Raw genomic sequence first — 23339 nt, forward strand, 5'->3', positions numbered from 1 at the left:
TCTCTCTCTCTCTCTCTCTCTCTCTCTCTCTCTCTCTCACACACACACACACACACACACACACACACACACACACACACACACACACACACACACACACACAGAGGCAGGGCGGCTTTCAGAAGGATGCTCCTTTTCATGTTATACTCGGGTGCGCTGGTTGAATTTCTTTTTTATCACAAACTTAGATTTTATAATAAAAAATAGTTTTAAGCTGTATGAGTTTAGAATGTTTTGCAGTCTGACTCCTGAGACTGTCAGTTCAGCAGTGACACTTTGGTGGGCTGTCTTGCACCCTCCCTAGTCCAACCTTGGCCCACATCCTGTCTTCAGCTTCCGAGGGGCTTGGTCTCCTGTGTGGCACCAGTGGAAGTTAAAGTGGTCTCTACTCTCATGTGCTGCTGCTGCCTCTACAGAGACCCACCCTCCCTGCCTGTGACCTCTGGTGGCCTGGTCTACCTGAAATAAGTGTAGTGCTTGATGGGTAGTTGCTGCCCTTTTCTGACACCTCCAAACGCCACTGTGTGATGAAGCCTGCTTCGGACCTTAGTTCCACGCCCCCAGAGTGTAGGTCCTGGGTCAGAGGACTCGCAAAGGGCAGCCCAGAGCCTGCTGTGCATCTCCAGGTGACCTGGGTTAGTCACAGGAAACACACACTGCTGACTGTGGATAAGGCTGGGGCTGAGGTACAGGATACTTTTAAACTATACTTTTTTGTTTCCTTGATGAATTTTATATCATGTGCTTGTAGAACCTACTTTAAAAATAAGCCGTATTTCTGGCTGTTGCTGAGGAGCCCTCTCTCCTTCTGTGTAGACTGTGTTTTGGATTGTTGGGCTGGCAGAAGGTAGGGGCAGCTCTTTACCCTGCTGTGCCTTGGCACGCTGCAAGGTGGGGGAAAGCAATCCTGGGATCCCTCCGTCCAGGATGTGCCAGGGCCCTTGGCAACCCCCAGCTCCGCCAGAACCCGGGGCAGATTGGAGGAGGGTGCTCCCAGTTTAGGCCTGTGAGAATTGCAGATCAGGGTCAGTCATTGAGCACACAAAATCAGCAGGCATGGAAGGAAGCAGACACACCTCAAGGAGGAGCAGAAACAATCACCAGATGTGGAGACGCCCCGGGACATAGCCATTGTTAGATATGGCCTTGGGGTGCTTAAAAAAATAAAGGTTGGACTTCCAAATGAACGGACACTGTGATACTGTATCAGGAGTGACCAAATAGATTTGAAAAGTAACCAAGTAGAACTTGTAGAGACGAGAAGTAAAGTCATCGAAAGAGGAAAGTGTGGATGAATAAACAGATTAGATACAGCTGAAGAAAGAGTTTGAACTAGAAGCTACATTTGAAGACGTTACCTAGAACGTAGCCTAGAGAAGAGGCCTCAGGAACAGGAGGGTGAGAAACGTGGAGCATGAAATCAGGAAGTCTGACGGGCATCTAAGTGCAGATGGAAGCACAGAGGGTGTGAGGAGACGATGGCCGATGAAAGCCCAGTGGACCACACAGGTTAAATAAGGCATCCATGCCCCAACCTGTTGTGAAACAGCAGGACACCAAAGGCCAGAAGACTGTCTCAGAAACAGCCATTTCTGTCAAGGAGCGAGAAGCAGACTCAGCAGACTCGGTGATGGAGTCAAGAAGACAGTAGAGATTGTTAGAGCCCTGGGCACAGAGCTGCCAACAAAGCCGAGGAGACCTTCACTAAAAGTTTTTAAGGGCATACTTCTTTTTCCCCTCACCATTTCCTCTTACCTCTCAGACCATCCTTCCCAAGATGCCAGGTGTAAATGGGAGAAGAAACATTTTCCATATAAGGGCATAAACACGCACAAATCTAAGGTAGTGATTCTAAGCGATTTTGCACCCTGGTGAGTGTTTGGCAATATGTGGAGACAGTTTGGCTGTTACAGCTGGTGGCGGGGGGGGATGCTGCTGCTGGCATCCAGTGGGCAGAGGCCAGAGATGCTGCTGAGCATCTTCCGTGTACAGGGCAGCCCCCACAGCACGGTGTTGTCTGGCCCAAGGTGTCAGGAGGGGCAAGGCTGGGAATCCTTGGTGTAAACAAAAATTACCTCTGTAAAATAATCCTTAGAGCTACCCTCTACAGGTTCTGAGCACTGTTTTGGGTCTGTAGTAGATTATTTAATTCTGAGTCCAATGTAGGGGTATGTAGTACAGCTGAGGAAACTGAGACACAGAGCAGTGACAGAGTTGGGATTTGAGTCCAGGTGTCTGGGTCCGAGGCTGTACCCCTGGCCTTTATTCTATCCTGCCTCTTAATATAAGTCTACTGTGTGGGCATAAGAAGATAAACAGGGACCATACCAAATGGAGTCAGGAAGGGCAAATATCAAGGATATCAGGTCTATTGTGTGCATGTAAAACCTACTTTAAAAAAATGTTTAGAGAGGATTCTGAGGTCCTCATATTTGGGAAAGAGGTTTAAATGTGGATAAACTTTATACTTTGTTAAATTAAATATGCATAATAAAATTGTAAAAGTCGTTGCTAAAACAGTAGAAATAGTTTGTAAATTCCAAATCCATAGGAAAAAATGGAATGAGACAGAAACAACAAACAAAAATCCAAACGAACAAAAATCAACCCAGTCCTCCAACAAAACAGAATTCAGAAGAGGAGAAAAAAATGTCTATTATACCTCAGTAAAGCTCAAAAAAAAGAGGAAACTTAGAAGGGGAAAGACAGATACAAATAAGTTGAAAACCATAAGTAATCACAGTAAAAGTGAAGGAATAGGCTTTCCTGCTGAGACTGAATGGAAACGTAAGGAGAGGGTACAGCTCTTTAATCCTTACAGGAAACACACCTGAAATAGAAGATGCAAAAAGACTTGAAAATAAAAGGTGTGTTGGGCAATTTCCCCTCCCAGTTACTGAGTTAACCAGACAAAAATAATGAATTTAGAGAGGAGTTGAAGGATGTAGTGAGCAGCTTCGTCTAAGCCTGTGGGTGGGAAATGTGCTCACAATGGGTCCTGCATGGATGTACTCCCCACCCTGACGCTCTTCAGAAATTGTGCTGAAGGAGAGAGCCAGTCCTTCTGTGTGGTTTAAAAATGGCAGAGTCATTAGAAATGGAGGTCACCTTAGTAGCTGGTGAGGCGTGGCACCACAAGGGCTCCTGTGGTGTTGGAACTGTGCCAGGTCTTGACCTCCATGGTGGCTGAATCTTGCCAGGTGAGAAAATTGTATAGAATTTAAACTACACACTCAGGCAAATGAGCACACATTCTGATTGTGTTATGGTGTTATACAAAGTGCTACTATTGGGGAAAACTGGGCATAGTGTCTCTGTGTTCCTCCTTTTCATCTTTATTGAAATATAGTTCATGTACTCATATTCACCCACTTGAAGTGTACTGTGCAGGGGTGGTCAGTGCACTCACGGCATCAATTTTAAAACATTTTCATCACCCAAAGAGACCGGATCACTGAAAATCTTGTGAATGATTGTTTTTTTATTGATTTGTTTTTAATTTTTTGGCCGCGCTGCGTGGCTGGTGGCATCTTATTTCCCTGAGCCCGGATTGAACCCATGCCCCCTGCAGTGGAAGCATGGAGTCTTAACCACTGGACCACCAGGGAAGTTCCTGAATGATTGTTTGTATCAGCATTATTTATAACTACCAAAAAGTGGAAACAACCCAGATGTCCATCAGCCGATGGACATCACAAAATGTGGGAAATCCATATAGTGGAGTATTATTCGGCAACAAAAAGAAAGGGAATACTGATCCGTGCCACAGTGTGGGTGAACCTTGTAAACGGGATGCTGAGGGGAAGGAGCCAGTCACAAAAGATCCCAGTTGTGAGATTCTGTTGATACGAAGTGTCCAGAGCAGGTGGTTCCATTGAGACGGGAAGCAGATCACTAGTTGCTGGGTCCCAGGCCTCTTGGCTGGCCTGTTCTTTCCTGTTCATTACTACTGTGATTCACTCTATAGTAAGTTCCGTCCTGTCATCGTCACCCCTGTCCCTCCCGCACTGGCGGGGGCGGCGCCTTCCCCGCTGCACCCAGTGCGAGTTCCCCGACCCGTCTGTCTCCAGCCCAGCTGCAGCTCCAACAGGTGGCGCTGCAGCAGCAGCAGCAGCAGTTCCAGGCACAGCAGCAGGCGGCGCTGCAGCAGCAGCAGCAGCAGCAGTTCCAGGTGCAGCAGAGTGCCATGCAGCAGCAGTTTCAGGCTGTGGTGCAGCAGCAGCAGCTCCAGCAGCAGCAGCAGCAGCAGCATCTGATCAAGTTGCATCATCAGAACCAGCAGCAGGTACTAGACGCCATCGTTCTGGACCCTGGCCTTCTCCAGGGCCCCCGAGCCTGGGACGAGAATGAGTGGGCCTACTGTGTGCTGGGGGATGGATCAGGTGGCTCCTGGTGCAGGCAGTTCATGTGAGAGTCTGCCCAGGCCAGAGTGAGGCTACCCTCCACTCGTAGCACGGCCTGGACCACCCCGTGGGTGTGTGTCCTCTGAGCACACGCAGGCCTCCTGACCTGTCCCTGAGTGTTCCAGTGTCTGGACGCGGCACTAATCGAGCCCTGCCTAGTGTCCCGCAGGGGTGGCCATGTCACATTAGGAGCCCTGCTTACAAGAAAACCTTTTCTCACGCACATGCTCTGCAGTCAACGCCCTGATGGGTTAAGCGTCTTTTGTCAGGCCTGTTGTGGGTTAAGGGAGGTAAGCCCTGAAGGACCCCCTGCTCTTTCCCACCTGCTCCAGGCCTTGGCTTATGCCTGCTTTTCCCGAGGCCCCTCCTGGATCTTGGAAGCCCCTCTCCCAGGGCTGACAGTGAATCTTCAGTCGCGCTTTTTTTTTTTTTTTTTTTCCGGTACGCGGGCCTCTCACTGTTGTGGCCTCTCCCGTTGCGGAGCACAGGCTCCGGACACGCAGGCTCAGCGGCCATGGCTCACGGGCCCAGCCGCTCCGCGGCATGTGGGATCTTCCCGGACCGGGGCACAAACCCGTGTCCCCTGCTTTGGCAGGCGGACTCTCAACTGCTGCGCCACCAGGAAAGCCCCAGCCCCACTTTTCCTCCTCATCCTGAGCCTGGTCCTGTGACCACTCTAGGGACCAAACAGGCATCCCTGGAGAGGCTTTGGAGATCTGCGGTCAGCTGAACCTTGCCCGGCTTCTCTGGGTCTGCGCCTATATGTGACCCCTTACCAAGCCCTCCAGACCCTTCCCTGGACCCTTCCTTTGTCCTCTCAGGCCTAGAGATGGGCCAGCATCTGGTGACCAGGGCACAGGTGCACGCTTGGTGCCCTCGGTGTCCCTCTGTCTCCCGGGAGAGCATCCTGGGCAGACTTCCCAACACAGGATTCCAAGGCCGGAGAGGTGATGGGTGCTGCTTGTTCCACCCCAGATGCAGCAGCAGCAGCAGCAACAACTACAACGGATGGCACAGCTGCAGCTGCAGCAACAGCAACAGCAGCAGCAGCAGCAGCAGGCTTTGCAGGCCCAGCCGCCAATACAGCAGCCCCCAATGCAGCAGCCACAGCCTCCCCCCTCACAGGCCCTGCCCCAGCAGCTGCAGCAGCTGCATCACCCGCAGCACCACCAGCCACCACCACAGCCCCAGCCGCCAGTGGCCCAGAACCAGCCATCGCAGCTCCCGCCTCAGTCACAGACACAGCCTTTGGTGTCGCAGGCTCCGGCCCTCCCCGGACAGATGCTGTATGCCCAGCCGCAGCTGAAACTCGTGAGTACCCAGGGCTCGCACAGCCGGGGCTCTTCTGGCGTCTCCTGTGCTGTAGGCGGTCTCTGGGGCGCCCTGGCTGTAGATGGAAGGTCCTCTTCTTCCAGCACCAGGACTCAGGTGGCCCTGGCCCCTGCCGGCCCGCACATCCAGATCAGCAAGGGTGTGTGCATTCCGCCAGCTGCTGCATCCAGTGTGCGACACCCCTGCTCCCGTGTGGCACCTTGTCTTCCGAGCAGCATGGCTGATTCGGTGGTAGCCACAGGCATTGTAAGATTGTGGATGATTAGATGGATGGCAACATCCATCTTCTCACTGTTGGGGGGGGGCAGTGTACCACCTCCCCGGGCGTCCACGGTGGTCTGCTGACCACTCAGTTCTGTTCTGAGCAGAGATCATGACCGTATTTTTGAGGGGTGTATTGATGTAAAATACTGTTATTTTCAGTCTTATGCATCTGTGTAAAAGCAGAACCAATCAGTGACATTTACATGAAAGACAAAATATTGTACTGAGTCAAGGGTAGCTGTGTCAAGGGGCCATTTAAATGTTTTTTCAACTCACTTCCTTGGTTTTTGTGGCCTTTTCTATTTGCTGTTCATTGGGTGAAGTGGGGATATGGGCCACACCTGAATCGAGTAGTGGCTGAATAGTAAGCCCCACAGGTGCAGGCTGGAGATCTGGGGAGGGTCTTGAGGAGGGTCACACCTGTCACCTGGTTTCCTTTGAGGAGTCAGGGCTCAGAGTGGGGTTCTCGTAGACCATCAGCGTGCTCTGCTTGCTGCGGTAGCTGGTGGTGACGGCTGTGTGGTGGTGTCCCATTGGGGCAGGCGTCTCGCCAGGAGAGACAGGGCTCAGTTGTGCTGACTCAGAGCCAGGCTGGCGTGGACACTTTTGATGAGCCGTGGGATAAGGGACAGCCAGTAGCGGGATATCAGCCAGGGAAGTGGTGGCAAGCCCATCCCCCTTCTCAAGGAGAGCTTAGAGACTCCGGCTCCCACAGACAGACGTGGAGGTGCTCTGCCCTGTGCCCTGGTGGCTCCAGATTGCTGCTCCCTTCCTCCTCAGGTCCGGGCTCCGATGGTGGTGCAGCAGCCGCAGGTGCAGCCCCAGGTGCCGCAGGTGCAGCCCCAGGTGCCACCGCAGACAGCAGTGCCGACGGCTCAGGCCTCCCAGATAGTGGGTCCCGGAGTCCAGGTGAGGGCCCAGAGCATGTCCCCCGCGCTATGGTGAGGGTCCTGGTTGGATCAGGGCCTGTCCCTGGGGACCTTGGGTGGAAGCCCCGCCCGGCCGTGTCTGGGCCCCCGGCTTCACAGGGCACAGGCTGTTCCCACCTCCCGTGATGCCCCACATCTTCCCTCTTCCCTTCTCCTCCAAGAGGGCATTGGTGAGAGCATCACGATCTCTTCTTACCTCAGCCCTGAGCATGGGGCTGGGGGGATAGTAGCTCTCTAGAAACTGGAAAGAGCACGAGGACGGTGGCATGTGGCTCTGGTGGTCAGCACAGACTTGTGCCATGGCCCCTTGCCCTGCTGACTTGCAGGGCTCACCCCTGTGTGGCACATGTGGCCCAGGTCCACCATGCCCACCCTCCGCAAATCAGATGTCGATGGGATGGAGGAGACCTTCCGGCCTTGCCTAGTAGAGGCCACAGCCTCCTTGGTGTCTGGGGTGGGAGGCTGGGCCTCATGACTTCTCCATAGACGCCCCCCTCACCTATGTCCAGTCCCCGGCCTTGGTTCCTCCTGTCTCCACCCAGCAGTGGCAACACTGATAGTCTGGCTCAGAAGAGCGTTGGCTTTAGACAGAGCCGATGTGGTGAGACCCCAGGGGCGACCCGGCCACCCCGGTGCTGTGCGGCACTGGGCTGCCGTGCTGAGTGTCCCTGCCAGCTCCTGCCCTGCTCACTCCCCGAGTCCGTTGAGCTCCCTGTCTGGGGCACTGGACCGTGTGGTAAGCACTGCTGGGATGCCGTGTGTTCCCTTAGCATTGGCGGGAGGCTCAGAAATGGTCCTTCCTGGTCCCCGCCACATGGCTGGAGTCCGTGGGAAACACACCGCTGAGGGGAACTGTGGCGTTTGGAGGTAGCTCTTGGTCACTGTGCCACATCACCAGCTTGCCCACCTGTGGTATTATGTGCAACAAACCACGGACATCATGTCTGTAGCTGGGGCAGGGCTGGAGGCCTTGTATGACAATGTTGGCGTCCTTTGCCACCACCCTGTGTGTCCCAGCCTTGTCCCCAGGCCTCCTGGGGCTCTCTGCTCTCGGTGTCCTGTGCGGAGTGTGGTCAGAGTTGGGATGGCAGCAGCGGCATGGAGTGACCGCCCAGCCGGTGGAAGCCGCTGCCCTTGCTGCCTCTCAGGTCTGGTAGGAGAGTGGGAGGCTTGGCCCTCTGACCTGGCAGCTTCCATCCTGAAGCAGAACTTCCCTTTTCACCCCAGTTCTTGGTGTTTGGGAAGCGAGCAGCCGAAGAGTTGCCGTCTTCCAATGGTCCAGGCCCCACCTGCTGGTTCGTAGGCTTCTCGCTTGGGTAGGTGGACTCCCTGCAGCTTCCTGGGCGCCCATCACTCTCCTGCAGTGGCCGAGGGGGATGCGCTCCATTCCCCATGCCAACCCCTTGGCTGTGCTTCCCTTCCTGGTAGTCACATGCCTTTGCTTCTGCTGGAGGTCCCAGTCCAGCCCGCGTGGGGCTTGGCCGTGGGCTTGATCACCTTGAGGGTAACCTTGATTTGTAACCTTCTGCCCCCTCGTGGAGCACGGAGGGCTGACAGCCGGCAGGGCTGAGGCAGGCGTGGGCTCTTCTCCCCAGGTGGGGACTCGGGTAGCTGGGTGGGGAGGAGGCGCCACCACTCATACCTGCGAGCGGGTTTGGTTTTCTGAGGATGTACCTTCAGGGTTTATGGGAGGGGTGTCCACCCCATCCTGAGTGAGAGGCCAGCCTTGGGCAGAGTGGAAATGAGGCCTCACCCTGCCTGCGGGGCCGCACTGTGGGTTCCCAGGTCTGGCGCAGGTATGTGTGGGGTGCTCGTGCAGGTCCCTGGGGGCCAGTTGGCTGCCTTACTGTGTGGATCTAGCAGCAGTGGGGTTCCCAGGGTGCAAGGAGACCCCTGAGGGAGAATCTCTGGATTCACAGCCTTTTTTTGCAACCTCGGTGGCAACAGTGGACAAGACAAGGCTACAGATATTCTGACCCTAAAACTAGAAAACAGGTGGTGGCTGTAGAAGGTGGGAGAGGTTGAGGGGAGTATAAGCAAGGGAAGCATTTCAAGCGGGAGAGCCTGCTTGGCTTCTTTTCTTTCCGGTTCTCTAGGATTTTGTGTGTGGCTTCTTTCTTTTTCACGTTACAATAGAAGTAAAAGGTTGTCCTGTAATTAGAGTCCCTTGGTCAGTGTTGCCTTCCGTGGCTGTGTGCTGTTCCTCTTATGAACGTATCCTGCTGTCCTTAATTATTGTCTTGTTCTCGGATCCTGAGGTTACTTCTGGTTTTTTGCTGTTAGCCGTGGTGCATGGCAGGTCCTGGACCGTTTGCTGACATTTCCCAGAGTGACTCACGGGGGCATTTTGAGGCTCTCGATCGTACCAGCTGGTCACCTACCAGGAGGTCGACACATAACGTGCGGGGCCCACGCATTTGACCTCAGAACACGGGGTCCAGTGTTGCAGTGTGTGAAAGAGGTGCTGGGATGGGGGCCCAGGTGGCGGCCCCCAGGCCTGGTCTCTCAAGTCTGCCCTCTCAGAGCAGAGGAGGGGGGCCTCATTGTGCGCTTGGTGGTGCTGGGGCCTGATGGGTGGTGGGGCTCACAGCCCAGGCTGGAGTTTGGGATTTGGGTGTTTCAGGAAAATCAGTGAACACTGTTCTGTATGCCTGACTCTGACATTAACTTGTGTAGATGAGAGAGATGTCCCCGTCACATCCCTGTCCAGCGGGGCGCTGGACTAGGACTCAGCGCGAGAGCCACACCCCATGATGGCAGGTGAAAACCAGGACAGGATGCGTCTCCATTTCCCAGCAGCCCCTGTGCTTTGGTCTTCCTGCTTCCTGTTCTTCCAGCATTCGGAAGCTTAGCTGTCATTCTTACGTTACAGACCCCCTTCCCTGATGTGTGTGTGTGGAACAGTGTGTGGAGTGGGCTGAGCACACCCTGCGCCCCCTCCTCTCCCACTGGGCCCTCCACCGTGGCCGCTCGGGGCCTCCCTGGGCGGGTGTGTGTTGGGAGGAGGAGTCGTGGCCTGGCTCGTCCAACACTGTAGACGTCTGGTGTGTCTCGTTAGGATCTGTGGTCAAGAGAAAACCAGCTTTCCACCTCTGGAGCTCTGTGACCAGAAAAACAGTCCGCAGAGATCAGAGTCAAGCTTTTCATTCCTGATGACTTTGTTTCTTCTGGGAAGAAATAGCGTCTCTTTCACACCACCTGAGTGCTTCTGGGCCTCTCTTGCTCTGGAAGGAGCACTGTTGAGCTGCCACGGGGCTCACAGCTGGGCACTCCAAAGTACAGGGTGGTGCCGGCCAGCCGTGGCCTTTGGGTGCTATCAGCCACACCCCGGGTGCAGGCAGGGGAGCCCAGCACAAAGCGTGCTCCACGCACTGACATCCCACTTAGCATCTGGTAGGGTGGGTGGTGGGCTCTTCAGGCAGCGCTCAAGTTTCGACAGACAACAGGAGAACGGCTTCCTGGCCCACACCCTGGAAGTTCTTTTGTTGGTGTGGCTGCAGGACTGTCCACTCCCAGCTCTGCATGAGGGCTGCCTCGCACCCACAGCTATTGCTGGGGTCATGTTGGCATCTGCTACTGTCTGGGTCACCCCTGGCTTGCAGTGTCTGCTGCATGCGACCTGTTGGTGAGTGTGGGACATACCTGTGATGCCAGGGGTCTCCCCGCAGACCTTTCTCCTGCCTTGGAGCCCTGCCCTGGCAGACTGCGTGGACGTCAGCACTGCCCTAGCCTCACAGATCAGCTCATCCTCCTGGGGTAGATGTTTTGTTTCCCATGGATCACCCTGCCTCCTTTCAGAACCTGGCTGGGTGGTTTTCATTTAGTTTCATCATCACATTGTGAACACATGCAGGCCCTGCTCCAGTGCCATGTCCAGCCTCGGTGTGCAGAGTGAGGGGGGCAGGCTAGAGTCAGTCTGCAGAATTGGGCAGGCTGGGAATGGAGGGTGGGGTGTGAGCTGGGCTCCAGGAAGCAGGCTCCGGAGGTGATGCTCAGTGCACAGGAGGTTGCTGGGGTGTGGGGGAAGCTCTGAGTGAAGCTGACAAGGCCTTTGGGGTGGCCCCCTGTGGCAAGCGGCTGGGCCTTTGTGCACTGTCCGCAGGCTCTGGGCAAGGCTGCTCTGCAGGGCTCATTCCGGGGCTGCTGGGCACAGGGCTGGCGGGCAGCTGTCTCCCCGAGCCGTCCGCGCTGCCAGAACTGGCATCTTGTGCCTCTCGGGTGGAAAGTAGTTACTTCCACACACCGTCGATCTTAGTCCTGGGTGTGTGATTTCCTCCCTCTGCGTTCTCGGATGAATATGGCATTGTCCTAGTGATGACAGCGGGATGGGGACCCCGCTGTGTCCGCCCTGACGAGGACTGCAGGGAGAGCCTGCCGTGCAGAGAAGGGAGCACGATGCCAAGCCGCTCCCCTCTCCCCTCTCCCAGTGGGGTCTGCTGGTCCCACAGGGGCTGCTCGGCTGCCAGACCACAGAACCCCAGGCCAGGTGTGCTGGCAGGGGTGACAAGGGGACGCTTTGCTCCCGTCAGGCAGGCACAGGTGGGACACAGAACAAGATGGAGGCGTCCCCACTGCCCTGCAGCTGGGCTTGACCTTGGTGCTGTCAGAGCTGGGGCTGTCTGTGGCCTGAGGGGTCTTGTTGAGGTTTGTGGGACGGTCCTGCCTGTCATAGAGCGCAGCCCTCACTGCCCTCCCATGCCCACAGGCTCCCACACTCACGAGGCAGGGACCTGGGGGTGTCCCATCGCAGCCCAGAAGCCCCCGCCAGGAGCAGAGGGCCACCCAGCCCGGCCCTTCTGCCAGCGTCTTGGTCACTGTGTGTTTGCGTGGGCACCCACAGGTGGGGGCGTGTGCCCGTGTTTGTATTTGAGAGGCGGGGTATCAGAGAAAGACCAGGGTGTATGGCGAGGCTGCAAGAGAGAAGGGGCTTGTGAGTGGGGAGTGGGGGGGGGCGTGGGGCGGGTGAGCAGGCTGAGCCCCTCCCCCTCCAGGTCAGCCAGAGTGGCCTCACCATGCTGTCGTCACCGTCGCCGGGCCAGCAGGTGCAGACCCCGCAGTCGATGCCCCCTCCCCCCCAGCCGTCCCCGCAGCCCGGCCCACCCAGCTCACAGCCCAACTCCAACGTCAGGTAGGCCTGGCCCGTGCCCCTCCCCACTTGGCTTGCAGGCCCAGGCTCATGGCCGCGCTCCCTTTCGCTCTGCACAGCTCCGGCCCTGCCCCGTCCCCCAGCAGCTTCCTGCCCAGCCCTTCGCCGCAGCCCTCCCAGAGTCCGGTGACGGCGCGCACCCCGCAGAACTTCAGCGTCCCCTCCCCAGGACCTTTGAACACGCCTGGTAAGTCGGACCCAAGGTGGGCACAGTCCGGGGCCCTGCGAGGTGAGGGGCTGACGACCCTTCGTGGGCTGGGGCCGTGCTCACTGGGCCGTGTCCCGCAGTGAACCCCAGCTCCGTCATGAGCCCCGCGGGCTCGAGCCAGGCCGAGGAGCAGCAGTACCTGGACAAGCTGAAGCAGCTGTCCAAGTACATCGAGCCCCTGCGCCGTATGATCAACAAGATCGACAAGAACGAAGGTGGGGGCCGGGCGGGCGGGCCGGGGGCAGGGCCTGCAGACGCCCAGGCCCTTGTCTGAGTGCCTCCTTCTGCCCCAGACAGAAAAAAGGACCTGAGTAAGATGAAGAGCCTTCTGGACATACTGACAGACCCCTCCAAGCGGTGAGCTTTGCCCCTAGGCCCATGGGGGGAGGTGGTGCTGCGCCCACACCTCACAGAGGGTCCCCAGCTGCTTGGCTGGCCTACCCTGTGGCCCTCAGAGCCCTGCCTCACTGGGCTACTGGCCTTGATGGGCTTCAGTCTGACCTGCAGCCCTGCCCCTGATTTGCTGGTGGCCTTGGGCAAGTGACTGTTTCTTAGTTACCCCATCTGCAAAAGGGGCAGCTGAGCTCGAAAGCGCTGGCTGTGGGAGGGAACTGGGACGGCGTCTGAGAAGCACTTGGAAGGCAGAGGACACGCACTCATGTCCTTTCCCTTGCCCACTGGCCGTGGGGCTGCTGAGCACCAGAGCTCAGCCAGCGCCACCTCCTGTGCATGGACTGGCCTTGGGATTTCTGCCCTCTCCCCAGGCCTTGGCTCAGGCCAGGCTCCCCTTCCAGAACGTCCTCCCTGTTCTGCTCATCTGGGCAGAATGCTGGGCACTGAGGAGTGGGCCTGTTGGCGGTGGACGGCCCTCCAGGCCCTCATTGGGGTCATCGGGATAGGGGGCAGGGGCCTGGCCTCTGTCTTTCCCCTTGATCCATCACGTGCGTGCCTTGTTCTGCCAGCCAGGACCAGCAGCTCCTGGGTGTGGGGCCATCTTGCCTTAGACTCTGGGTCTGGGAACAGCGGGTGGGCTGGCTGGGGTTCCTGGGGAGGGTTCTGGTGGCCCAGGCCTCAGGTCTCGCTCCATCCAGAGGAGGCCAGACGGTGAGTGGTTGAGATGAGAACATGAGAGCTGCCGGCTCCCCTGTCCTCCCACGTGGAGAGTCAGCCACATCTTCTCCCCTATAGGTGCCCTCTGAAAACGCTGCAGAAGTGTGAGATCGCCCTGGAGAAACTCAAGAATGACATGGCAGTGGTGCGTGGGGTGCTGCGGCCTGGTGGTGTTGGTAGGGTCGCAGGCATCTCTGGGGAGGTCAGGGCTCACCCCACAGTGACTCGGAACCACGAGCTAGAAGGAGCCTGCAGTCAGAGGTGGGCAGGGGACCGTGCTGCTCAGTCTGGGGACCCTGCTCAGGAGTCCTCTTCCAGGTCAGGTCTGCAGTGTGGGTGGGGTGAGAACATGGGAGAAATCAGCCTCTGGGTGCGGGCCGATGGGTGCTTCCTTCCCCCACAGGTGTGAGGGTTCTCATGCCCAAGGCCAGGCCCAGGGGGAGTAGAGTGTGTCCAGGATCAGCCATCCTTGTCTGCAGGGGTGGAGGTGGTGGGGGAGCCAGGAGGTCTGGCTGTGAGTGAGGATGAGGACCTGGGGTCTGGAAAGCCGCCCCAAGAGTGGGCTGCTGACCCTGCTGTCCTGTCCCAGCCCACGCCCCCACCTCCCCCGGTGCCGCCAACCAAGCAGCAGTACCTGTGCCAGCCACTCCTGGATGCCGTCCTGGCCAATATTCGCTCACCTGTCTTCAACCATTCCCTGTACCGCACGTTCGTGCCTGCCATGACGGCCATACATGGCCCCCCCATCACGTGCGTACTGCCCAGGGCTTGGTGGGCGGTGGGTCCTGGGCCATGGCCTGGCCAGCATGGTCAACACGGCTGCCTCCCCCAGGGCCCCGGTGGTTTGCACCCGGAAGCGTAGGTTTGAAGAGGACGAACGGCAGAGCATCCCCAATGTGCTCCAGGGGGAGGTGGCCCGGCTAGACCCCAAGTTCCTGGTGAACTTGGACCCTTCTCACTGCAGTAACAACGGCACCGTCCACCTGATATGCAAGCTGGGTGAGTGCCGGGGGTGGGGTGGATCAAGAATGAACCGTGACTGGCAGCCTCAGGCTCTGCCACTGCCCAGGACCACCTGCTCATCCCCAAGCCCCGGGCCCTCTCTGGAGCCTGCCCGCTGTCCTCCTTGGTCCCCACACGCTCCTGGCCCAGGACTCGCACTGGGGGCTGGGCCCTGAGCCTGCACACTCTCACCTCTCTCCCACGTGCAGGGAAGCCCCCTCCCTCCTGTCCAGCTGCGACTCTGCTCACCTGAGGCCCTGGGGAGACGGAGAAGCTCGGGAGTCAGGGGCCTCGGCTCTGCAGCAGCCTCACCAGAACCTCTGGGGCCTGGAGGGTGCTGTTGGGGAGCAGGGCTATGAGGAGGGGCAAGCCTGGTCACAGGTGCGGCCTTGTGTGTTGCAGATGACAAGGACCTCCCCAGCGTGCCACCGCTGGAGCTCAGCGTGCCTGCCGACTACCCTGCCCAGAGCCCACTGTGGATCGACCGGCAGTGGCAGTACGGTGGGTGACTGAGAGGACGGGCCACAAGGCTTTCCTCCACGTGCCCCTGCCCTGCTGAGGCCCCCTCTTCCCCTTCCTCCTTGGTGGGCAGGAGCAGATTGCCCCTCAGTCACATGGAAAGAGAAGTGTCTCTGACCCCATGGTGTCCCTGCAGCTCTGGGGCAGCCGTGTTCCGGGGATGAGGGGTGAGCAGGCCCAGTGGCTCCTGTGGGCCTTCTCAAGGCTGACCGGGGGGCACACATGGGAGCTTGGGCTCATGGGAACCCATCTGGGTGACAGGCCCAGAGAGAACCTCGGTGATGGGAGACAGTCCCCCCGAGGCTCAGAGCTGGCATGTAGAGGACCAGGACAAGGGCCCTGAGGCCGCCCTGAGGCTCCAGACCATTTTGTTCCAGCTCTCCACTGGCACGCGGAGCTGGCACCCCTGGTCCCTGGGCTGGGTGGGGCGGGCCAGGGTCCTGGCAGAGAACACAGCGCTCATGGCCGGCCGCTCTGCTGCAGACGCCAACCCTTTCCTGCAGTCGGTGCACCGGTGCATGACCTCGCGGCTGCTGCAGCTCCCTGACAAGCACTCGGTCACGGCCCTGCTCAACACCTGGGCCCAGAGCATCCACCAGGCCTGCCTCTCAGCTGCCTAGCCGCCACCGCCACTGCATCTCCGGCTGCCTGCCCTCCAGGGACCGTGGGGCAGCCGGCAGCCTCGTCGGGGCCCCGTGTCGGACATTTCTAGATGCTGGCTTCCTTAGAGAGCTTGGGCTTAGGTTAACTTTCCTGCTTTTATCTTCTGCCTTGGGGACCTGCCAAACATTTCCCACACTTGGACAGGACTGGGACAGGCAGCTGGCTGCTTCCTCCAGGAGCCAGGCATGCCCCCGGCCCTGTGCTCCTCAGGCTACTATCCCCGCAGCCTCTGCAGGGCCCGTGTCCTTCCTCGGGAACTCAGGGTCCTGTGTGAGCCTCTTGCGTGTGCGCCAGAAAGCTCTTCTACCGTTTCCACAGGGGAACGTGCAGGACATAGGAAACCCTTAAAACATGCAGAATTCCTTGATCACGGTTTTGGGTTGAGATCGTGCCACCGTTGGCATGTGGGGCACGCCACAGGGAAGCTCCAGGATCCGGGGGCGCTGACTGCAGCTCGAGGGAAGGTCTGTTTGTGGCTGTGGGTCCCCGGCCACCGGCCGGGCCTCATACCTCATGATCCTTCTCATTCTAGCCCTGGGAGTCCGCTCAGCACTGTGGAGGCACCCGGGAGCAGGGGTGTCTGGGTGGATCTTGTTCCTGGCGCCGTGCCCACTGGTTAGGCACTTAGGCCCACTCGGGTTAGGATGTTGTCCTTGGGACCCAGCGTCTTAAGAACCCTCCAGACAGTTGAGGGCTCCTGACGGGGTGCCAGCCGGCCCTCTGGCGATGAGAGGTTCCCCCCTTTTGTATGTGCATTACCGTGTCTTCTGTGGTTCTTATAATAAATTTATTATTCCTGTGTTTGTCATGAATTTGTCACTGTGTCCCCCCTCTCTGCAAGTCAGGGGCCCTCCATCCAGTGAAGGGCACTGTCAGGGCTGAGCCAGGTCCCCCACCTCGGGGATGGCCACCGATGCCCAGACGTGCCTGTCCTGGTTCACCCCCAGGTTCCCTGCTGCCCAAAGCAGAAGCGGCAGAGATCGGCACTGAGGACATGGCCGGTTGGGCCAGGAGGACTGTCCTGCCAGGCAAGGGTCTGCGCTGAAGCTGCTGTTCTGGCGATTGAGGGGGTGGTGTGAGGCCATTGAAGGGTGGGGCCCAGTGTACAGGAGAGGACCTTCTCCCGTGGCCATGGCTCTAGCCGTCCACGGAGGAAGGCAGGCTGGGTGGGGCCGCTCACTAGCTGTGTTCGTCAGTGGACACAGGACAGTGTCTTGCCTACATGCCGGGAAGGCAGCCCCCTGCACTCCAGGAAGAGTGTGCAGGCTGTCCCGGAGCTTGTTTTCTTACAGGGCAGCCGCAAGGCCCTAGCAAGCAGGGTGACTGCCCAGCAGGCCCTGCCCATGGCAGGGAGCAGAGCTAGGGGCGCTCAGGGCAGCAGTGCCTGATGGCCAGTGAGGAACAAGACTCACAACAGGGAGAAACGAGCTTTATTTCCAGTCTTCGACAGGTAGGCTCATGCTTATTTCATAATGCACACGTGTGTGTAAGTGCAGAAATACCAAGCAAAGAAATAAACAGTTCTTCAGCCCTGAAACCACGTACTTTATCTGCCGTGGGTTTGGCTGGTCTGGAAGTTAGGCTGGCGTAAACGTACTGGGATTCTTTGGAAGTGCTACCTGAGGGTGAGTGGTCATGGGTCTGGCACTCAGAGCACCGAGTAGTGCAGCCACCGGCTCTGCACTGCCTGCAGCCGTCTCTGCCGCTCGGCAAAGTTGCTCTTGAGGCTCCGCTTCAGTGCGGGCAGGATGGCGCACTCCGCCATGGGCGCCAGGCTCAGGATCAGGCTGGGGGACGGGGGTGGGGGGGGTCACTGCAGACGCCCTCCCCGGCCCTGTGACCCCTGGGCTCAGAGGCTGCCTACCTCCTGTGCCAGTAAGACTCACCATTTCTTAGAGACGCCCCTGGTGGCGACCTTGGGGAGCAGCATGGCCCCCGGGTGCAGAGCCTCCTGGTCCCTGGGGAGGGACGAGTCAGCCGTGAGCCCCAGACAAGCAGGCCCCGTTGTGACCCAGTGGGCCGCATGGGGCACTTACTTGGGAGAACCGGGCCTGGCCTCCTCGAGGGCAGCCCTGTGTCTCTGGCTCCTTTCTAGGAGGGACTTGAGGTGTTGCAGCTGGAAGGCAGGGAGAAGAGGCACGGTGGGTGGGGCTGCGGGGGCTCCGGGGCGCCCTGCAGCCGAGCCTCACCTCTTGGGCCTGCAGGAGGTTGGCATTCCACAGCTGGCGGATGACCACTTCGCACTGCTGGAGTGTGGCGGGCTTGCACAGGTGCAGGGGCAGTCTCATCGCGGGGGGCACCCCTGGCACCTGCTTGCCCTTGTGCAGGCTGCCGGCCACCGAGGTGGCTGCTGGATTAGAGCTCTCCACTTTGTCTCTGAAACAGCCATTAGAGCAGACCAGAGGCAGCCTACCGGAGGTGATCTCTCACACCCCCTCTCGGGGCAGCACCTGCTCCAGCGTGAGTAAGAGGGTCATCTCCACGGCCTCCTGGGGCCCTGGCTCCCTTCTGCCTACCAGGGTGCTCCAGGCACCAGGTGGCGGGGATGGGTCTCTGGGGCTGGCTATGACCCGGGCCCATCACTTCCTCCCCCCTCAAGGTACACTGAAGAGTCAGATGTGGTTTGAGCTGCCTGGCTGCCCTCAGTCCTGACCACAAACCCAGGGTGCTGGTGGAGGGGGAGCCTAAAGACTGCAGAGAAGCAGGAGCCTGGCCTGCTGGTGGCACTACCCAGGGGACAACAGGGTCCCTTCTTCGGATGCAAAGTCCAGGCTCACTGCTGCTTCCCAGGAAGTCCCAGGAACTCGGGTGTCACCAGGGACTGGTCCTGCTCTGGTCTGCTGGCCCTGTGCCTTCCAGAGGCCAGCACAGCTCCCAGGGTGGAGCCCAAACCTGACTCAGGGTTCTCTTGGCAAAAAGCAAGCTAATGTGGAGGCCAAGTTACTTTGTTTCTGTGCTTTGAGAGAATGCTTTAGGGGCTGCTGCTGGCCCCTCTTGCGGGCTCAGGTCAGCACAGGGACCGTGCAGGACCCCCAGGGGAGAGGAGAAGGCAGGGTCCACCAGATGGGCAAGCCCGGCTTTCACGAGCTTGCTTCCCTCTGAAGACCTGCCTGTTTGGAAGGGCAAAGCAATTGGCTGGCTCCAGGGTGTGAACCTGCTGAATGCAACCCTGTCCCGTGGGGCTCACGGAGCCTTACTTGGCCAGCCCCTGTGCCCCGAGGGCTTTGTCCACCCTGCTGCTGTGAAGCAGGGCAGCAACCAATGGCTCCTCCTCCAGGTCCAACTTCTGGGGAACGTCAGCTTTCGAGTCTTGCTTCTTAGAGGAGGTGCGCTGGGACCTGGCCTTGCCTTGCGAGTTGGCTGAGGGTCAGACTCAGACAGGGCCAGTCACTGGGCATCAGTCAGCTGTATGCACCCAAGGGGCCCCACCCCTGCATCAGTTTCCTCTTTGTAAAGGGTAGATGGTAATGGCCTCCCTCTGAGGGCCGCTGGGAGGCACAGATGCGGGAGTAGGGTGAAGCGTGTGGGTGCCTGAATGCTCTGAAGCGGACGCAGTGGTGGAGGTGGCTCCCCGAGCAGCTGAAGTGCGGAGAGCCCCACATACCCCGTGGGGCAGTCTCCTCACGGGCCTCGGTAAAGGCCGGGGTGGGGTAGCCAGCAGCTGTTTCCTGACTTTGAACCCCATTTCGGGCAAAATGAAACGGAAGGAAAGGTCTGGGTAGCCTAGCCTGTGCAGGTCTGCTCTCCCGGGATGAGGCCCCTCACTCAGCAAAAATGCCACAAATCCAGCCTCTGTAGGAGGGCCAGCCCACCCACGTCCTGTCTGCTCTGAGGGACACAGTGAGCAGCAATGAAGACCACTCGGGGCTCCTCTGTCACACGCTCTGCCTGACTCATGCCCCACACTGACCATCTTGCCTTGGCAGCCAAGCCTGTCCTGCTTTTGTGGCCTGTCCTCAGGCCTCCCTCCAGCCGACCCACTAACCTGTCCCCTGGCCTCAGCTCCCTCCTGGAGGTTTCAGCTCACAGGGCACCTGGGGACCCTCCTTGGTCCCTCAGCTACCCCTTAACCCCCAAGCCCATGGGGACTGGCAGAGGCGCTCCCCCGAGGTCTGCCCCACGGAGGACCACCGTGGGCTTTCAGCATTCGGCTCAGCGCCCCACTTGCCGTTTCAGGCCCAGGGGCCCTGAGGTCTGTACCTGCTCTTCCCCAACCCTGAGCACAGAGGTGCTGGTGTGCTCACCTGACACCACTGTATTCGAGATGGACTTGTTGGACTGAAAGCTGGAACTGGAGATGCTGCCTGTGGGGGCTGCTTGGGGTCAGCAGAAGGTGGCAGCAACGAGGCTCCCATCCCTGCAGGTCTCAGCGCTTCTGCACGGCTGCTGTGGCTGAAGGGCCAGGCCCACCTGTGCCCGCCTCCTGGCTCTGCAGGTCCCAGCCCTCCCCCACACTCTGGTGAGGCAGCCCCAGACACCGCCAGTGCCAGAGGGAGCCAGGGCCATGGGGCTGGGGACGGAAGAAGCAGTGGGACCTGAATGGGAGCACGCCCTCTCTCGAGGTCCCATCAGGGGACCCCTGACACTACGTGCCCACATCAGCTCGCTGGAGCTGTGCCACCCCACTGGAGAAGGGCCCTCACCACCCCATCCTCTGCGTATCTCCCAGGAAGAGAGCCCTGGGCACACCCCAGACTGGGGCATTCCAGGCGGGCACCACTCACCACTCAGACCACCTCCCGATGTCAGACCTGGTCCCAAAAGTAAGAGGGGAGGGGAGCCCAAGACTCGACCTGGTTGTTCCCAGGCTGGGCTAGGGGACAGGCAAGGTGAGTGGGCCACAGGTGATGACATGCCCCCATGGTTGCTGTGGAGATGATAGGGAGGACCCTGGAAGGAGTGTGCCCAGAGCTTCCTGCCCCAAGGCCAAAGGGACCAGGGGTTGGGGCTGGGGCTGTGCTGGGGAAGCCTGGGGCAGCAGTCCAAGTGAAAGCTCACCAGGATAGTGAGGCCAGGGCTGGGGAGGGGTGAACCTGGGCAGCCCCCTGCCCCCCAGCTGCTCTGTCCACTGCCCCTGCTGCACAGAACTCAGGCTTTGGGGTCCCCAAGAGTGGCACTTGCTGTGCTTGGGTGCATGAAGTCACCCAGACCATGGCTGGGAGCGGTCTGGCTGCCCACGCCCCCTCCCCACTGGGATAATACGCGTGGGCATAGGCTGTCTGGGGGGCCTGCTCTTGAGGGCAGTAGCTTCCCATCAGGCACCTGTGGGCCTGTCTTACCTTTCTTCTGCGGCTTCTGATTCATGATTAGCTTGTAGTGAAGATCTGAAGACAAGCACGGGCCCTCCTCATGGCCACTCTGAGAAAAGAAGCTTTGCTTTCCCTGCCCACTTCTCCTTGCTGAGCCCGAGAGACCTTGCTCCATGGACCAAGCCTTTGCCTTGGCACCCTCGGGTCGGTGATGCCTCTGGCTGCTCCCTGAGCCAGAGCCCCTGTGTGAGAGCCTCTCCAGGAACCCATTCCTCCATCCGTGACGTCTACAGAGCAGTCTCTGCCATGCGGGGCCTGGGCTCCAGGGCGACAGAGGCGAGTCAGGATGACCCAGGTGTCAGGGATCGTTCTGGGGCCCCGGATCTGGGTGTGCTTAGTTTGTGAAAATTCATTAAGCTAGATACGCGTAATTTGGGGGTGTGTTTCACTTCTACAAAAGTTTTTCAAAGGAGGCCGCCTGACCCTGCCTGGAGAGGAGAAGCGGGCCGGGTTACCTTCGGGAATGGCGCGGCCAGACCCGCCCCCCGCAGTTGGCTTTGGTGCTGGGGCGGGGAGCCGAGCCCCGAGTGGCCGGGGTGGGACTTGCGGCCCTGCGTCCTCCCTCAGCCTTCGTGCGCCGTCTGGGCGCCGTCTGAGGCAACGCCCGCGGCGCCGCCCGCCTCACCCTTGTTTTCCCGCTTCAGGTGCTCGATCTCCTCGTGGAGCTTGACCAGCGTCTCCGAGTGCTGCTGCTGCAGGAACTGCAGCCTCTTCTCCAGGTCCAGCGCCCGCTTCTGCGCCTCGCTGAGCCCGACCGGCGCGCCGTGCTGCCCGGGGTACGGAGGGACCGCGGGCAGGCGCGGGCGCGACGCGCCCCGGGAGCCCGGGATCCCCGAGCTGGGGGGGCCGCAGCCCGGCCGCCACCCCCGCCGCGCTCATGTAGCCGCCTCCGCTGCGGACGCACGGCCACTCGGTGGCCCGTCTACCGATGCTCAGCTCGGCGTCGCCATGGAAACGGGCGCGCCCCGCAGGGGGGCTTTGCGTGCTACGGGGCGGGGCCGGGGCAGGGCTTGGGCGCCGGGGCAGGGCGGGGCGCCTGAGGGGCGAGGCTTGGGTACCCGGGACTAGGTGTGCGGCGGGGCGGGGCCTGGGTGATACGCCTGACTTAATTGGATGGCATCCTCTGACTTAAACCACAGAGAATCGTCTGCCTTTACAGGTCTTAATATTTAGTTTTGTTCACTGCTTGTGGGGTTTTTTGGCTTTTTATAATATTTTTTGATGTGGACCATTTATTTTTAAAGTCTTTGTTGAATTTGTTACAATATTGTCTCTGATTTTTGTTTTTTGGCTCCGAGGCATGTGGGCTTTTAGCTCCCCAACCAGGGATTGAACCCGCACCCCCGCATTGGAAGGAGAAGTCTTAACCGCTAGACTGCCAGGAAAGTCCCACTGGTTGTGTTTTAATAGTTCACTTTTTGAATAGATGATACAATTACAAGATGATACGACTTTAGATGGTAAGATTTTGATTCAAAAATCAGGTAGAATTTCCACTTCCAATAATCGCAGAACCCTCGTGTTTTATGAAATGTGGACAAAATACATGAAACAGCTGTCTGAAAGCACTGGAGAAGAGCAAAAAGCAGGCAGAAACTGGAGGAAGGCAGCTCTTGAAAGATGGCTGTTTTCTCCTGAGGGCTCCTGATCAGCCAGACCCGAACACAAAGCCACAGCCTTATCGGCTGGAGAGGGCGAAGGATGCAAACTGAGGGGCGCTGGGAAGTTTGGGGCCATAAAACCCCCTTCAAGTACATGGCTGGCCTGAAATGCACATGTAGGGGTAAGATTCCAAAGGTCCCAGGGCAAGACAGAGCTGGAGGCCGAAATGGCCTAACTCCAGGGGAGACCGAGTTTGGAAACTTATAGAGAAGCTTGGTAAACGCCTCAGTTTTCCATTTTGGCCCAAAAGGGCCACATTTTGGGGATAAAGACTGTGTTTTAGAAATAAGGGATTTGCACTAAGACTAAGGAAAAAATCAAAATACGTTTGCCGTAATAAAACTTAAAGCCCAGTCTCCACAAGTCCATGGCGATCTTCCCATAATTCAACTGTCTAGAGAACAGAATTCAACACTCTTCAGAGAATGATAACAGAACCCAGAGTCTCAATGACACATCATCTGCAAGGTCTGAATTACACTAGTAAATACCAGACATGCAGAGAAACAGACAAATGTGATGGAGTCAAGGACAGAAGTATATCCTCCTCGGTAGAAATGATTCGAACAATGCGGATAAATCCAAGTCCACCCTGCTCCCTGTCACGAGCGAGAAATGGCCACTGCCTGAGCCTTCTCTGTGTTTACATACTTACACTCGTACACTTATGGGTAGGACTCATTTGTCTGCAGTGGCCTTCAACTGTTTCTGTGTAATGGGATCATAACAAACATATTGCTTTGCAACTTGGTTTATGTTTTTGGTTTTTTTAAATTTATTTTTGGCTGCTTT

At 58.3% G+C, this 23339-nt stretch overlaps 2 protein-coding genes across 12 annotated transcripts in view; one reads left to right on the forward strand and one right to left on the reverse strand.

The window, feature by feature from the left end:
• MED15 (mediator complex subunit 15) overlaps positions 1-16379 on the forward strand; it is a 61473-nt gene extending 45094 nt beyond the window's left edge. For 3 of the 11 annotated variants that reach the window (XM_067699954.1, XM_067699959.1, XM_067699958.1), the window contains 12 exons: positions 4071-4285; positions 5379-5714; positions 6780-6908; positions 11920-12056; positions 12134-12261; positions 12363-12497; positions 12576-12639; positions 13471-13537; positions 13982-14142; positions 14225-14391; positions 14797-14895; positions 15397-16379. In XM_067699954.1, coding sequence (XP_067556055.1) covers positions 4071-4285; positions 5379-5714; positions 6780-6908; positions 11920-12056; positions 12134-12261; positions 12363-12497; positions 12576-12639; positions 13471-13537; positions 13982-14142; positions 14225-14391; positions 14797-14895; positions 15397-15533 — 1775 coding nt within the window. In that variant the 3' untranslated portion in view covers positions 15534-16379. Of the gene's footprint in view, positions 1-4070; positions 4286-5378; positions 5715-6779; positions 6909-11633; positions 11769-11919; positions 12057-12133; positions 12262-12362; positions 12498-12575; positions 12640-13470; positions 13538-13981; positions 14143-14224; positions 14392-14796; positions 14896-15290 lie in introns of all 11 variants that reach the window. The other 8 variants (XM_067699949.1, XM_067699955.1, XM_067699957.1 and 5 more) reach the window with 6 other exon arrangements.
• Positions 16380-17146: 767 nt separating this feature from the next.
• Positions 17147-21800, reverse strand: LOC137203553 (coiled-coil domain-containing protein 74B-like). The gene is given in 9 exon segments (XM_067699962.1): positions 17147-17363; positions 17463-17534; positions 17613-17692; positions 17766-17952; positions 18774-18936; positions 19821-19880; positions 20856-20900; positions 21511-21730; positions 21732-21800. Coding segments are annotated over 9 exon segments (999 nt in total). The 5' UTR covers positions 21765-21800; the 3' UTR covers positions 17147-17224.
• Positions 21801-23339: the final 1539 nt, after the last annotated feature.

Source organism: Pseudorca crassidens, chromosome 12 (genome assembly GCF_039906515.1).
Source record: "Pseudorca crassidens isolate mPseCra1 chromosome 12, mPseCra1.hap1, whole genome shotgun sequence".
Taxonomy (NCBI): Eukaryota; Metazoa; Chordata; class Mammalia; order Artiodactyla; family Delphinidae; genus Pseudorca; species Pseudorca crassidens.